Source organism: Lepisma saccharinum, chromosome 30 (assembly GCF_977018435.1).
Source record: "Lepisma saccharinum chromosome 30, izLepSacc3.1, whole genome shotgun sequence".
NCBI classification, from domain to species: Eukaryota; Metazoa; Arthropoda; class Insecta; order Zygentoma; family Lepismatidae; genus Lepisma; species Lepisma saccharinum.
In genome coordinates, this window is record NC_139258.1 from 5234819 (window position 1) to 5250456 (window position 15638).

Below are 15638 nucleotides of genomic sequence, written 5' to 3' on the forward strand. Positions count from 1 at the left end.
ATTGAATCAGAAAACGATGCTCTGGTACCAAAATTTATAGCGTGACGTGTGTGGTCAAACGCAATCGCACAAATTGATTAATTGGAAACGACTGGGCTGCGATCGCGTGCAAGGTAAAAATAATCTTAACGTCCACACTTCACGCTACAAGCTTTTACCTTCTTGTGTCGTACTTCCTGCACCGTACTGCGAGAGTTTACGGGCAGCAAGCACAAGAAGCACGAGACAAAAAATGGACCCTGGAATAAAGACTCTTATGAATTATGCACACTTATGCAATAGTTTCGAAGGGATTCGCCAGTGGATAGCAATGCTTGCCTTCTCCGCTGTAATATAGATTTTATGGTTACGTTCTCCCGACGTAATATCCTTTCTCCTTTTCCAACGTTGCCAAACGTGTAATCCAATAGTTGTTCTTTAAGGTAAACTTCAAATCGGGCTTTCAACCAGTCCCACCTTTTTGTAAGTCTTACTATTTAGTGCACGTAACCAAGATAAATTAAATGATCTTCACAATTCAACTTAACAAATAAATGTATATTCAAAGTTCCAAAACAATACACTTTGCGAGTATACACAATCTCCAAAAAGACTAGAGTTGGGAGCAATTTTAACAATCAATGTGACATTAACAATAACCTGCGCGTCCTGCACGCTATTTTAATCTTCTCGCGTAACTTTCTATATTTTTTTTTTTTTTGTTAACAAACCACGAGTATGCACTTAAAATACAGTTTAAATCGCAACCTTATTCTGGATGCGGCGAGACACCATGAACAGTTGGCGTATGCCGGTTTGTGTCTCTAAATTACCTTGAAGGTACAATTTGCAAATATAGCGTACCGCTATTTCTTTTGTTTAAACCCAAAAATGCCTCTCTTTTATGCTTAATCAAAATGCCTCTCTTTTATACTTAATCAAATGCCTCTCTTTTATACTTAATCAAATGCCTCTTTTTTTATGCTTAATCAAAAGCCTCTCTTTTATACTTAATCAAATGCCTCTCTTTTGTGCTTAAATCAAATGCCTCTCTTTTGTACTTAATCAAATGCCTCTCTTTTGTGCTTAAATCAAATGCCTCTCTTTTGTGCTTAAATCAATTAGTGCTACCGAAAGGCGGGCAGATAGGTTATTAACTACGAGATAGTGAATTGGGATAAGACAGCAAGAGTCGTTGTTTTCTAATCAAAAGCGCACATGCGGGCATTCAACTCCGCCGACTGCAACTTAGAGCGATCAAAAAAAAGGGGACACTTCACTGTCAATCTTCATACGCTGGCCATACGCAGATAGGCTTTGTTAATTAGTTCAATTATGCAGCTAGTCACGTTTAATGCAAGATTTTTTTTTTTGAAAATATCAGATTATTAAACGAGTGGGCAACATAGGGCAAGTTCATGCGTTCATGCGCTCGCCTTCATTCCTTTACTCCCCCTTATTTTTTTGTTTAACGCCCACTCACCAATACATGCGTTGGTTTTAAACACTTATCAAAAGTTCACCGAGAGTAACGCACAAAGCCAACAAAGGGGGGGGGGGGGACGACTGAAGTAGAAGCACTGTTTGTTTTCTAGAATTCGTTACTCCCAGTTCCGTAAAAAGTCAAAGTAAATTATCAAAATGTTGGCAGGGAACGGCAAGATCGCAAGATGTAATCACCATTTCCGTATCACGGTCAAAGATAGTTTTTGTACATACCTCCACTAATGTTCAATACACATAAAGGTCCACGCCTTCCTTCCGCTATACTCATTCAACAGGCTTCTGCTCGTTAACGGATGGAATGGCAGGTTTCACTTCAGGAAGCTCTGGTGGAGTTGTATCTCTTGCCGACGAAGAATTAGACGTCGTGCCCAAGGACAGGCACCTGCCGTTCGGTGCGGGAGTAGGAAGTAGCTGCGAGAGGCGAAACGCACACGCCGACTGACTGAAGCAGCGTATTTTACGAGCTGACCAATGGTTTGAGAAATCGCCGCTAGAGGCAGCACAAGAAGTCATCGTGAGGTAAAACGAGCTCCGATGGCTAAAAAAAAGGGGAACGTCGCTTTTTCTTCACTTTTTTTTGAATGTGTAATGTTTGTAAAGCAAAAATAATGCAAACGTTACAGGTTTTGAGTTATTGATAGAGGCACATATTTTTGGTAAATAAAAAAAGCAAAATTTCGGTACAAAAATGGAGTCAATTTCAGGTTCAAAAGCGGTAAATAAAATAAAATATCGGTGTTATAGATGGTATAAGATGATATAGATGGATGAAAAGTGGTATATAAAAAGACATTTCGGTTTTAAAATTGTGAATATAATCCTAAATTTGATTTAAAAACTACACTTATTCCAGTGAATTTACATTTCACTTCTTATAGCACATTTATGTAGTATTAAGTTTATTTCTGTGTAACAGAGTCCATTTTTGCTTCTCCAATATTAACAGCAGAATTAATCAATTTTCCGGGAATTGCATAACTCTCAGGATAATTCAGACCTCAGAAGGTGTCGCGTCGGTTAATAAACCCTAAATTTCGTGTTTAAGAGTTAATTTCGCTTTTTGCAGTTCATTTCTCATTATTTCGTGACAAAACATGGTTACAAAATGCATCTCACACCTTTCAAAAACAGGAAAAATTAACATTACAATGTGTTTTTTCACATTTCATTTTTTCGTCAAAAACGAAATATGCATGCCCCTAGTTATTGACTTTCAAAATAGCAAAAATTCCAAGATTTGACTACATTTTGAAATCTTTAAACAGCTGAAATTGGTGTCATTCCTTCTTGTTTTAATGGGCATTAATTTGAAATGCACCATAGCTGTGCTATTTCAATTTTGTAATTTGTAAGAAAAACTAAAAAAAAGTGTTTTTCAATATCTCAAAACACCCGTTTTAATTATTTTTTTTTCAGTGTATATTTCGAGGACATCGATTAACTATTTGCGTGCACAATTTTGTAATAAGACGGCAATGGGACACCAATTACAGCTCTCTAGGTCAAGTAGTTTTTGATCTACAGCCGTTTAAAGATTTCAAAATGTTTTTGGATTTTTGCTTTTTTGAAAGTCAATAAGTCAAAAACCAACTGTCCAAAAAATCTGAAATGTGGCAGTTTTAGTCAATTTTTCTTGCACTACCACTGTACCAAATATTTTCAATTTCTGAGATGACAAGGTTCAGACCATTGGTTGACCAACTTCAGATATTTTGAACACAGAAAATACATTCTAACGTATCTATTGGAGCTGGCAGCTTTGAAGTCTCTGATTGGTCCATTTTTGGTGAGCAGATATGGATCCTATTTTTATGAAACTCTCTATGAAAATCAAATTCTCCTGCTTTTTAGGAACATTTTAAAAATCACTCATTTTCAATTTTTTTTTTCATATTTCGTATTTCGTATATCTCGGAAACAAATCAATTTAGAGACATGAAAATGGTTTTATTTTTAATATAAGGAAGCAGTAATAATAATATCTCATTAAATTAGTATTTGAACTCTTTTTACAAAATATTCAATGCTGGAAATTACCATTTTTGTATCGAAATACAAATTCATGATGAAAGTTGTGTGAATTACTCACAAATTTAATATAAATATATTAATAACTTACATTTTGCGAGTATCTATGTTGCTCCTGCGATGTTTCGGGATGCAACTGCTCCCTTCCTCAGGCTGTTCACGTTTAGGTTATATATAATTCATAACCACGTCATATGGGTGTGAAACTTCCCTTACACTGAAAGAGGAACATAAATTGAGAGTATTTGAAAATAAGATCCTTAGGAAAATATTTGGACCTAAAAGGGATGAGGAGACAGGTGAGTGGAGAAGGTTACATAATTTAGAACTACATAATTTGCATTCATGTCCAGATATTATTAGAATAATTAAATCAAGAAGACTTAGGTGGGCAGGCCATGTGGCACGAATGGGAGAGGAAAGAGGAGTTTAGAGGATTCTTGTTGGGAAACCTAATGGTAAGAGACCTATAGGAAGGCCAAGACGAAGATGGAGGGACAACGTTGAGATGGACCTAAAGGAAATCGGTAGGGATGGAAAAGAGTATATAGATCTTGCTCAAGATATGGACAGATGGAAGGCCTGTGTTGCTGCAGCCATGAACCTTTGGGTTTAAGAAGGCTAGAGAGTGAGTTAGTTAACCACGTCGACCTCTCGATAGGTGCAGGATATAGGATTGGTAAAAGGTGTGTGGTAAAAAAAACAATAAAAATCTAAAACCCATTAAAGGTGCACGTCATACTACCATGCTGTTTCCCTGATTAGAAACTGCTCCTTGGAATGTTAGAACTTTAAAACTGTGATTCACAATATTCACAGTGTTTCTAATCGGGGAAACAGCGTGGTAATATGATGTGCACCTGTAACGGGTTTTAGATTTTTGTTTTTTTTAACCACACACCTTTTACCAATCCTATATCCTGTACCTATGGAGAGGTCGACGTGGTTATGATTTATACATAACCTAAACGTGAACAGCCTGAGGAAGGGAGCAGTTGCGTCCCGAAACGTCGCAGGAGCAACATAGATACTTGCAAAATGTAAGTTATTAATATATTTATATTACCGTTTTTGGCTAAAGTAATTTTTCACTTTACAGAAAGGTCTGAAAATTTATTTGAAAATACCTGGAGATGTCTGGGATTTTGTTTCCTGAGATGAGATGGAACTTTGAGATATAAGTTTTTCATGTTTAAACTTGCTAATTCAAATTCATTTGTGATTGTTTTCTTGATTTTCTCAACCACTTGAACAAAAAGTAATATGTTTTGTATGTCGTACCATTTGTAAAATAGGACCTCCTCAAAGGCATAGTGGCAATGTCGTCATCTTGTAATCAAGAGATTGCAGGTTCGTTACACAGTGGAGGTGCATAGTGGTTCAGATCCCACTTTAAACTACAGGCCCAGTCCCGATTATTCTATCTGTGCATAAACTGGTCTTAAAAACAATAGGGTGTCTACTCACTGGGAATTCCTTGAATTTTGGTAATTATGCATGAATTATTGGCTCCAGAAATTACGCATGAATTCTACGTGAATTTTTCTCCGTAGATGTGAAAAACTTTTATTAATCCAAATCCCATAGAATATATGCATAATTTATGAATGCCCTGAAACAAGTTTTTCACAGTTTAGTTTTTATTTTTATCGAGGAAGCAAAGGAACGCTGCTTGGAAAATAAAACAGAATTCTCTCAATCCGTTGGCCGTGTTGGCTTAGTCGGTAACGCGATCCCCAGCCGGTTCAAATCCGGGAACTTTTCTAAGGTTGGAAGCAGCCCCGGTGCCCACCAAGCGTCGAATGACATGGGTACCTGGGGGAAACCCTGGGGGGTAAAGGCAGTCAGGGGCATGATGCTGATCACATCACCCCCACTCATGACCGGATCAAGAAAGTGTGGGGCGTTACCTCCACACCCCCATACGCCTGCATGGCATGGTGCTTAGCACAGAGGAGCACTTTACCTTTTTTTTTAACCTCAATCCATTTACTTTGTTAGATTATTCTGCTTAGGACACTATCTGACAGGCGAAAGATTATTGCAGGGCAAGGTATCTTGAAGTTGATTAGTTAAATTTGAGTTTGAAATTCTTATACAATTAACAATTTTTCGTATATTAGTATAACCCGTAACATTTGAGACATGTGTTTGTAGATGTATTTCAAGTCAGTATTTGAAATGGAAAATGTGAACTCCGCACCTTAACTATTAACAGAATTAACAATTTTAATATACAGGGGTTGGACAAAAATATGGAAACACCATGACATCAGAACGGGTGATATCAACACAATTTTTCCACTTAAAATTGGATGCGGTGCGACATTCTTTTGTTTTGCGCTTTGAGATAGGACCCTGATGGACTGGTAGGAGTCGACAGTTGCACTGTAGATAGCATGCAGTGCAGTTGATACTGAACATGTCCGAGCTGACAGTGTTTCAAAAAGGGCAAATTGTAGGTGCCCGCCTTGCAGGCGCCTCTGTTACCAAAGTAGCCATGTTATTTGGCGTATCGAGAGGGACTCGATCCAATATCATGATGACATCATAGTGTGTCCAGAAAGACATCATCAGATAAACACCTGCGTGGACGAAAATGTTCACTGCGTGACAGAGACAGACGGACACTGAGAAGGTTTGTGACTGTGTCTTGCATGAAGAATGGTGCAACATCCCATTATCCACCATCTAAGACTTGTATTTGTTCATTCCTCGGAGACTGCAGGCCGTTTTGGTAGCTAAAAATAATGTCCTGCACCTTATTAGCTACAGCATTCAGGCTTTTCTTCGCAGGTGTTTCCATATTTTTGTCCAACCCCCGTATATACCATTGAGTTGAATTAGAATATTTAAAAAATCGACACACAAATATATTGTTAATATATTTATGAGTGTGGCTGTGGACAGGTAACACGTAAGGTTGAAATATAGGGAAAACATCTGCTTGTATTAATTTTTGGAAAATTCACCTTGAATACCGTGAGTTAAGCTTGAAGTTTATCATGGTCCTTGTAAAATAGGTTTGAGTCTGCATCATGCAAAATTATTTATTTGGATTTTAATTCCTGATGTAATATGAATAGGGATGGGACATATTAAACGGAACTCTATCGGTATTCGCCGATGTAGGCATATTGTTTCATCAATAAAATTAACAATTATTTTATTAATCCGATATATCTATAAATATCTTATTATTTAGTGCAAAATTCTGCCATTGTATTATAATTTTTGTGGCCAATATCCATACCTTTCTTTGAAAAAAAAATCTAAATGTGCAACTTCTTTTGCACTGCAGTCGCCTGGAAACAAACCTTCATTATGGAGGTCAGTGAACCATTGAGGTTCTTCAAGGACCATTTGGAAATTTATATTGGATCGGTAGAATATTGGTTATAGGTATTGGTAAATTTTATGTCGGTACTTTATTGGTCATCATCATCATACTTTGCCTCTGGCTGGGTCGGCATAGAAGTGAAGCCTCTCCATTTTATCCTGGTCTTCCTCCACTCCTCTCTTTCCACGGTGTTCCAATCTTGTTCTCTTCTCCTAACACTCTCCACTATCTGCTCTTTCCACTGACATCTTGGTCTCCCCTTTGGCCTTATTCCCACTCCTTGTGCATTGGAAGCACTTACTGGTAGTCTTTCTGCATCCATCCTCTTCATGTGCCCGAACCAGCTCATCTGTGCCTGATGTATCCTGTCCTGAAGCTTCACCACACCCACAGTCTGTCGGATCTCCCCATTCCTTATTATACCCCTTCTAGTCTTCCCCAATATACTCCTTAAAAAATTCATCTCCACTGCCTGCATTTTTCTTTTCTCTCTCTCTGTCATTGTCCAAGTCTCTGCTCCGTATGTAATTATTGGCACTATATCAGTATTGGCCAAAATTTCATATCGGGTCATCCCTAAATATGAAACACCTGCAAGTAGTGCATTTGTTCACTTTGATCTGTTGCAGGGACTACTGTGATGTTTTTGTGAAGATCAATGAAGCACTGAAGGCTGGCGGATTCTTTGCTGAGAGCAGGAAGGGCCAAGACGGTTCCACTGAGATGAGTGCAGAGCTTCCTGTAGCAGCTGACAACTCAGATGAAGCTTTGGCTGCCAGGTACAAGGAGATCCTCAAGGAATACCAGTTCTTAAGCTGTGATATTGAAGGTTAGTACTTGCTTCCTAATTTCTAATCAAAGTACAAGCACGATAGCAGGTTGTGATTTTTTTGTTGTTAATATTACAATCTCCAGTTTATTTCCTATTAAACAATATAATACGAGGACAAATCAAAAAGTCTTTGCCCCTTATTTTTTTTCACTCGAAATATTAGTGAGATTGAGAAACCGAGATATACATTCAGTGTAATAGGTTTTTCTTGGAATGGCCAGCATTCTTGGCTGCTCTGCGGGACGGCGTGTGACTAATTTCAAATTGTGAAATGTATAATCACTTCTTATGTGTGAAAGAAAATGAGATGCTGTTTTGTTGCTTAGCAACCAGTTGTTAAAAATAAATGAATGAGATAACAAGGACTTTTTTGTGTGTAGTTCAAATCACTTTAAATCGAGAATAAGTTAATGTATTTATTTAGTGCAAATAATAAGTATACTCATCAGAGTATTTTTAAAACACCCGGTATACAGGGTGTAACATAAATATATGTCAGTACTTGGGGGACATATTCCTCACATGGAGACGATGAAATAATGTTATATGAACGTGGGTCCGGAAATGCGTCATTGACGCATTAGGGCGCATTTTTCAAAACTGCACACTGTGTATGAGGCGAAAGCGGTGTAGTGTGGAATATCGAAAAAGCTCTCAGACGCCACATACCCCACATCTTAACTAGCGGGAAACATGGTGGGAGACATTGGTGTTGATCCTGGGTGAAATTGGGAGGGAGGGAAGTCGAGAAACACATTGTAGTCAGGAAATGCTTTATTGACACATTACAGTTCGTATGCTACATACCAGGTGTGCCGGTTAATAATTCTTAATTTCATCGCTGGATGGCGCTGGAAGCAAGGGTTGGTGCACAGTCTCAACTGTTACGTCAGTGTGTTGCCAGGACAGTACCTGTTAAAACGCCGTGGATGTGCAACCGAGTGCGAGTGATCGTGATATTGGTTTTGTGTGGGAAAGGTATTGACATATATTTATGTTACACCCTGTATAATGCAGGAAAATGGAAAATCTTGGAATGTAAAATAGAGGTTCTGTGTACATGTAAATTACTTGTATATAATTAGGGTGACCAGCCGCATACATTCAAAGAAGAGGACAGAGCATGGAGGCAAAGCCATAAGAAAGAGGACACCGCAAAAAAGAAAAAAAATCACAACCTATTTGTCATTACTCTTAATTTAATAAATTACCGACACTTTGCTCACAGATACTTCTCCGATGATATTTTCCAATAGTTACCTCTTACCCTAATCTATTCTTTAACACCTGACAATAATAACTAAGAATATCTATAATTGGAGATTAAGTTTTGGTGTTTCGTGCACTTTATGCACACAACTGCTAACCGGGACTGGACCTACAGTTTAAAGTGCGATCCGAACCACTATGTGCCCCCAGTCTGTAATTAAGTTTTGCTTTTTTTCCAATTCTTGGATTTTAGAATGAAAAATCCCCATAGGTGAATGCAAAGCTTTGCTCAACTACTTCCAGAACACTGAATTAAAATTTTAAGTAGTTTAGATTGGAACAAGAAATATGATTTTAATGCCAAGAATATTTCTAACACACTTTCAACGGCAGGGAAGAATGACAACTGTACACTCTTCCTCATATTTGTTTCTTCCATTCTTAAAAGCTACATATTTTCTTAGATCATTGTTGAATTTACACTTTCACTTCGTTATTTCACAAAAGTAAATATTCAGTTAATAATCAAAATTCTCACTACACTTATCTGCATGGAGTATGTATAACTCGAAAAGAAATGCAAAAACTTCATGCGTTCCCCGCTCAAAGAGCTATGCAACGAGTTAGATTAATACTAATGACTCATTCGGCCAAAGTGATTGTGGTTCAGCTCTCAAATGCTGAGTGAACATTGCTCGAATCCTTAACGTGCCCCAAGTGATATACTTCAGACGTAAAATAACACATGATATTAATAGGTGTGGAAGCATTCTTTATGCAGCACATTTTCAATGATGGATACTGTACTCTTTCGAAAAAGGAGGACATTTACAGATTTTTACAAACTCCACCCGGATGCCGGACATACCTAAAAAGGAGGATATGTCCAGATAAAAGAGGATGTCTGGTCACCCTATGTATAATGGCAAAAAAAAAAAGTTATGTCTGTCTTGATTTGCAGTTGATGGTGCGAATGCTCATTCCTATAGCAACGAATTCAAAAAGGCTTTGATGCCCAAGTCCAGCCAGAATATGAGGATTGCTCAAGAAATGACTGCCCTGTCAAGCTCTCTTCCTCTTGATTTTGCATCTGGAATATTTGTCCGCACAGTAAGTGTCAAATTCTAATCTTCATAGTGAAATTTTATAGGGTTAACTTCTAGTAGGGGTAAAATAATATGCCTGTCAAGAATACTAATACTGCGGTATTCCAGCTCTACGTGTGATATTCATCATACAATACAAGATTGTAGACACGATATTTGATTAAAATATTCGTAATGAACTGATTTCATAGAATTTTGAAGTGGTATCTGATAACTAGAGCCACACATACTGCATTTTTATGGTGAATAAGAGATCAAGATTGCAGTAAAAAATGGGGCATATTTGTGAATCAAATGCAGTAAATATGATGGCATTTCGGTATTAAAAATGGTGAATGGAAACCTAAATTTAAATTTAAAATATATATTTATTACATAAAATGAACATTTCACTTCTAATTGCACGTTTATATATTGTAGTTATCAGACTATTAAGTTTATTCCTGTGTAAAAATTATCATTACAGTGTTCTATTTCACATTTTGTGTTTTCGTCAAGAACGAAATATGCATGCCCCTACTGATAACTAATAAATGAAAATTGAGTATGATGACAGCCTGAATGCATGAAAAGCACATGTTACCCGTGTGACGCTTTAAAAATGTAGCAAAGTTTAACTTCATTTGTCCGCAAAGGATATAGGCTACAGATGCTAATAATTTTTGTTGGTGAAATATGCAAGTTGTATGCATTCACAAACACTTAAAGCTTAATGCGATTAAAAAGAGTAATAATTTCCAGATTAATTCATTTTGTTATTTACTTGGGAGTAAGGTCACTTGACGTGGAATGCCCCTAGTACTCATTTTCAGAGAGAATGTAAATGACTGACGAAAAAAGTGGTATGATATCAGGGTAGATAAAACCCATGAAACAGATGCAGTAATCACACTTTTTCCAGTTCTCACCCATTCGACACCAAGAAAGTCATCTCGTTCTCCCTGGCCCTCAGAGGCCGATGCCTCAACACCTTGCCCACCTCCCGACGGAACCACAAAACCTTCACCTACACATGGCTTGGTCTACCATGGTTGTCCTTCCGCCCTGGTCACAAAACAAATATCCACAGCTGCCTGACACCAACACCCATGTATTTGTCACCGAACTAAATCCCATTTCTACTTCTCTTTCACATTCCCAACCATTTCCCCTTCTCCGTACACACCACACTCATAATTTTCGATATGCCTGGCTAGAGAACCAGCTTTTCAAATGCTACGAGGTGCATCCAGAAAGTAAGTTTCCCTATTTTTTTCCCGTGAAAGTAAACATAATGGCCGTGTAAATTGCGCATGCACAGAGCTAAGACATATCAATCATATGCCAGGCGGACAGATCCCGCCCGGCGCCAGTAGCGAGGCAGCATTGGTCCGAAGTGGAAGCTCGTATTCCTTCTCCCGCCGCATGCCAGTAGCGTGGCAGCAGTGGTCCGAAGTGGAAGCTCGTATTCCTTCTCCCGCCGCATGCCAGTAGCGAGGCAGCAGTGGTCCGAAATGGAAGCTCGTATTCCTTCTCCCGCCGCATGCGAGGTTCGGTCGGTGATAAAGTTCCTGAATGCACAAAGCATTGCGCCAATTGACATTCATCGTCAGCTCTGTGAGGTCTATGGGCTGAACAATCCCTCATCACTGATGATCTGGTTGAGCTGGTGCCGCAGCGCATCGTAGAGAACCGTCACTTCACGATTACGGAGTTGAGTAGCCTTTTTCCACAGATATCGCGATCCGTGTTGAGATTGTCACGCAGCGCCTGCTGTTCAAAAAATTGTGCGCCAGGTGGGTGCCGAAAAACCTGACACCCGAACACAAAATGAAACGTTCAGGAGCAGCACTGACATTCCTGCAACGGTACCATGATGACGTCGATGATTTCCTCGACAGGATCGTCACGGGCGATGAGACGTGGATTTTGCACTTCACCCCGGAAACCAAGCAGCAGTCAATGCATTGGCGGCATAGTGGATCTCCGGTCAAGAAGAAATTCAAACAGACCCTGTCGGTACAGAAAGTGATGTGCACCGTGTTTTGGGACAGGAAGGGCATTTTGCTCATTGACTTCCTGCCCAGAGGTGAAACGGTGAATGCTGACCATTACTGTGAAACACTAAGGAAATTGTGACTTGCCATTCAAAACAAGAGGCATGGCATGCTTACTGCAGGTGTTGTGTTCCTCCATGACAATGCTCGTCAACATACGGCTCGGCGCACAGCAGCTGTTTTGACGGAATTTGGCTGGGAGTTCTTTGATCATCCACCTTACAGCCCTGATCTGGCTCCCAGCGATTTTCACGTTTTCTTGCACCTCAAGAAATTCCTGTCCTCCAGTGAGCGTTTTGGCAACGACGAAGAGCTGAAGACGTCTGTCACACGCTGGTTCCATTCACAGGTGGCAGAGTTCTACGACATTGGGATCCAAAAGTTGATATCACGATACGACAAGTGTCTCAATTCTGGTGGTTGCTATGTTGAAAAATAGCTGAACATTTGCTGTACCTGTTGCCAATAAATGGTTTCCTGAAACTGTGTTGTTTTTTTTTTTTAAAAAAAAATAGCGAAACTTCCTTTCTGGATGCGCCTCGTACATGTATCTGTACCTGGCAACTTGCAGGTCAAACACTTCCCATTTCCGCCATATTTTATATGGACGGGTTAAATTTACAGCGGTGTAAGTCACTTTAAAAAAAAAAAAAAAAAAAAAAAAAAAAAAAAAAAAACTTAGACACAGGAATCAGATGTATATAAGTCAATCTGTTAACAGAAAACGTGAAGTAAATCACAGATTCATTCAACTGGCAACAGAGGACAGTTTAAGGTCTAGTGATAAAGGAAACAGCTGTTGTGTTGATCAGCAAAGTGCTGTGAGCCAGACTTTTTTTCTTTTTAAAAAAGTGACTTACGCTACTGTAACGTTAACCCGTCCATATACACCTGAAGATGTGAGCCAAGGCAACAAAAATTTAAACTTTTACATTATCTGGTGAGTGTTCGCTATCCCATCTCTTCCTGTATATGTAATATGCTGATTCAGTATTATGAATATTGTTAATAAAATAAATATGTATTTGAATACATGTATGTACAGGGCTTTTCACGGTTGAGTTGTCCGTGGAGCGGTCGCTAGCATGCTGGGCAGTGATCTACCGGCATTTAGACTCACAGCTGTATGATGACCTTAACACTGGATGCGTGAGTGCTTCAGTATCCAGATAGCTGTGTCCAGTTTGTGAAGTGTTAAGGTGTTAACAAGTGTTTTACATTGTATACGTTTTACTGGTGCTTTCGTGCATGTTATACGTACAATTTAAGATAACGAATTTTTACGTATGACCCTTACGTCATTACAAAATCCCCCGGTGCCTTGCCATGAAACAGACATTTCCATGACATCTGCATGCAAGCTACGAAGCTTTTAAACCTGAAGCCATACATTGGAAGAATATGAAAGAAAATATGGATAGAAATTGAAGCAATTTTGGAAGAGGAACTGATACGTGTTTGTGTATAAATATGCCGTAAATGTGTGGCTTCAGTAGGGCAACGTTTCCAACGTCTCTTGTAACAAGGTACTTGCTCATTGTAATTGCAACTGTCAATGTAGTTGTAAGAGCTTACTTCTTTACATAGCTAGTGGTTCCAGTTACGTGAATGTTGCATCCAGTTTTCCGGCAGATGCGCTCCCTCTCACTGACCAGCATGTTAGCCTCTACTCCACAGACAACTTGAGTGTGAAAGGCACTGCATGCGTTTGTAATTATTATTATACAGCATTATTGAATTAGAGGTGTTTTATTGAAGATTAATATCAATATATCTTTTCTTGTAGGATGATTCCAAGTACACTCTGTTAAGAGCTCTCATTATCGGGTAAGTGTTTGTTTCACTAGAGTAATAGTGTTTTATTTAGACAGATGTCAAAATAGTTTCTTAAATGGGCCCAATTAACTATCATATTCACAACTGATGCTGAATTCAGAAGGTGGTAGAGAAGAGGTTGGTAAGAAATTGAATGGTGTTTCTAATTTACATCTATGTAGGCTTACAGCAAAGATTTACCAATTGGATGAGCAGGATTTTTCTAAAGTTTAACACATTCGCTGCTGATCGGTATCATAATGTTGTCTTGCCATATGTGGGTGATGGCTTTTGGCACTTCGTTTGCGTTTGTGCAGAGTTCATTCTCGCTGGAAACCAACGTGCCAATTTTACCACTGCCTTTGTGAGAGTGCATATAGCGGCAGAGGTTGCTTTGTTTTTCTTAACTCTTTTATCCATTTGTATGTGCTGTGGCTTCAGTCTTCAATATGAGTGATAGAAATTTACTGTAACTTTAATAGAAATATTTTATGTTGTAAATATGCATAATTTTTATCCCTGAAAATTGATAGAAAAATATATGATGTGAAAAAGGTACTTTATCAAAGCGTTCGAAGATTAATATGGAACAGGGATGTATCTATGAAATGCAAGAAGGTAATATACAGGGTGTCGCGAAACTCTTTCAACAACGCTTCGGTGCTGGTAGATATCATAAAAACAAGTAACTTTTCCCTATAAAGTTTACCTCGAAAGAGCTTAGTTTCTGTGCTATAAGCACTTGAAATCTATCCTGTGTGTATGCAACCCAACACAGCAAGTCTGTGTATTCGAAACGAGGCAGCAAACACATCATGTTTACATTTGTTCATTCGTGGTCTCCGTGCTGATGTGGTTAGCACAGGTTGGTCCGGCACCAGGTGTCTCGGGTTTAAATCCTGGCCTAGACATTGGTGTCATTTGTTATTTCATCATATCATCCTCATCTTCGCAATTAGCCAAAGGTGGCAGAAAAGCGAATTAAAATAATCCAAATCAATCAGTCAATTATGGAGATATTTTAGAATGAGTAATCTTGAATTTCAGTCTGCCCATTATTTGTCTTGGTCAGTTTATTAATACTGTCAATGCTTCTTACATCACAAGTATCATTAATGTTTTGGATTTTGTTCAGGTAAGACTCCCAAGTTGTTGTTTTCAATTTGTCTCTCTTAACGAGGAACGCTAGTGGCAACCCGTCCACGCACTCCTGGTAGTTATGTCAGAGCAAGTGTTTGCTGTGTTGGGTTGCATACGTACAGGATAGATTTTAAGCGCTTATAGCGCAGAAACTAAACGCTTTCGAGGTAAACTTTATAGGGAAAAGTTACTTGTTTTTATGATATCTACCAGCACCCAAGCGTTGTTGATAGAGTTTTGCGACACCCTGTGTAATACATACTCTGTACCAATAATTATGTACAGAGCAGAGACTTGGACAATGACAGAGAAACACAAAAGAAAGATGCAGGCAGTGGAGATGACATTTTTAAGGAGTATATTGGGGAAGACTAGAAGGGATAGAATAAGGAATGAGGAGATCCGACAGACAGTGGGTGTGGTGAAGCTTCAGGACAGGATAGATGAGGCACAGATGAGATGGTTCGGACACATGAAGAGGATGGATGCAGGAAGACTACCAGTAAGAGCTTACCATGCACAAGGAGTGGGAATAAGGCCAAGCTACGAGTGACAGTTCCACGTCCAGCAAGGCACGAGACCCGGAAACTGTTCCTCTCCACAGATTTTTCCTCCAGGCAAGATTGGGAAAGAGAGGTCTGTGTGCT

The 15638-nt window shown here is 38.9% G+C and overlaps 1 protein-coding gene across 1 annotated transcript in view; it reads left to right on the forward strand.

Moving 5' to 3' along the window:
* The window catches only part of LOC145981878 (uncharacterized), a 106189-nt gene that overhangs the window by 70327 nt on the left and 20224 nt on the right, over window positions 1-15638 (forward strand). The window contains exons 16-18 of the mRNA XM_083115358.1: window positions 7483-7682; window positions 9856-10004; window positions 13823-13863. Coding sequence (XP_082971484.1) covers window positions 7483-7682; window positions 9856-10004; window positions 13823-13863 — 390 coding nt within the window. The remainder of the gene's footprint in view (window positions 1-7482; window positions 7683-9855; window positions 10005-13822; window positions 13864-15638) is intronic.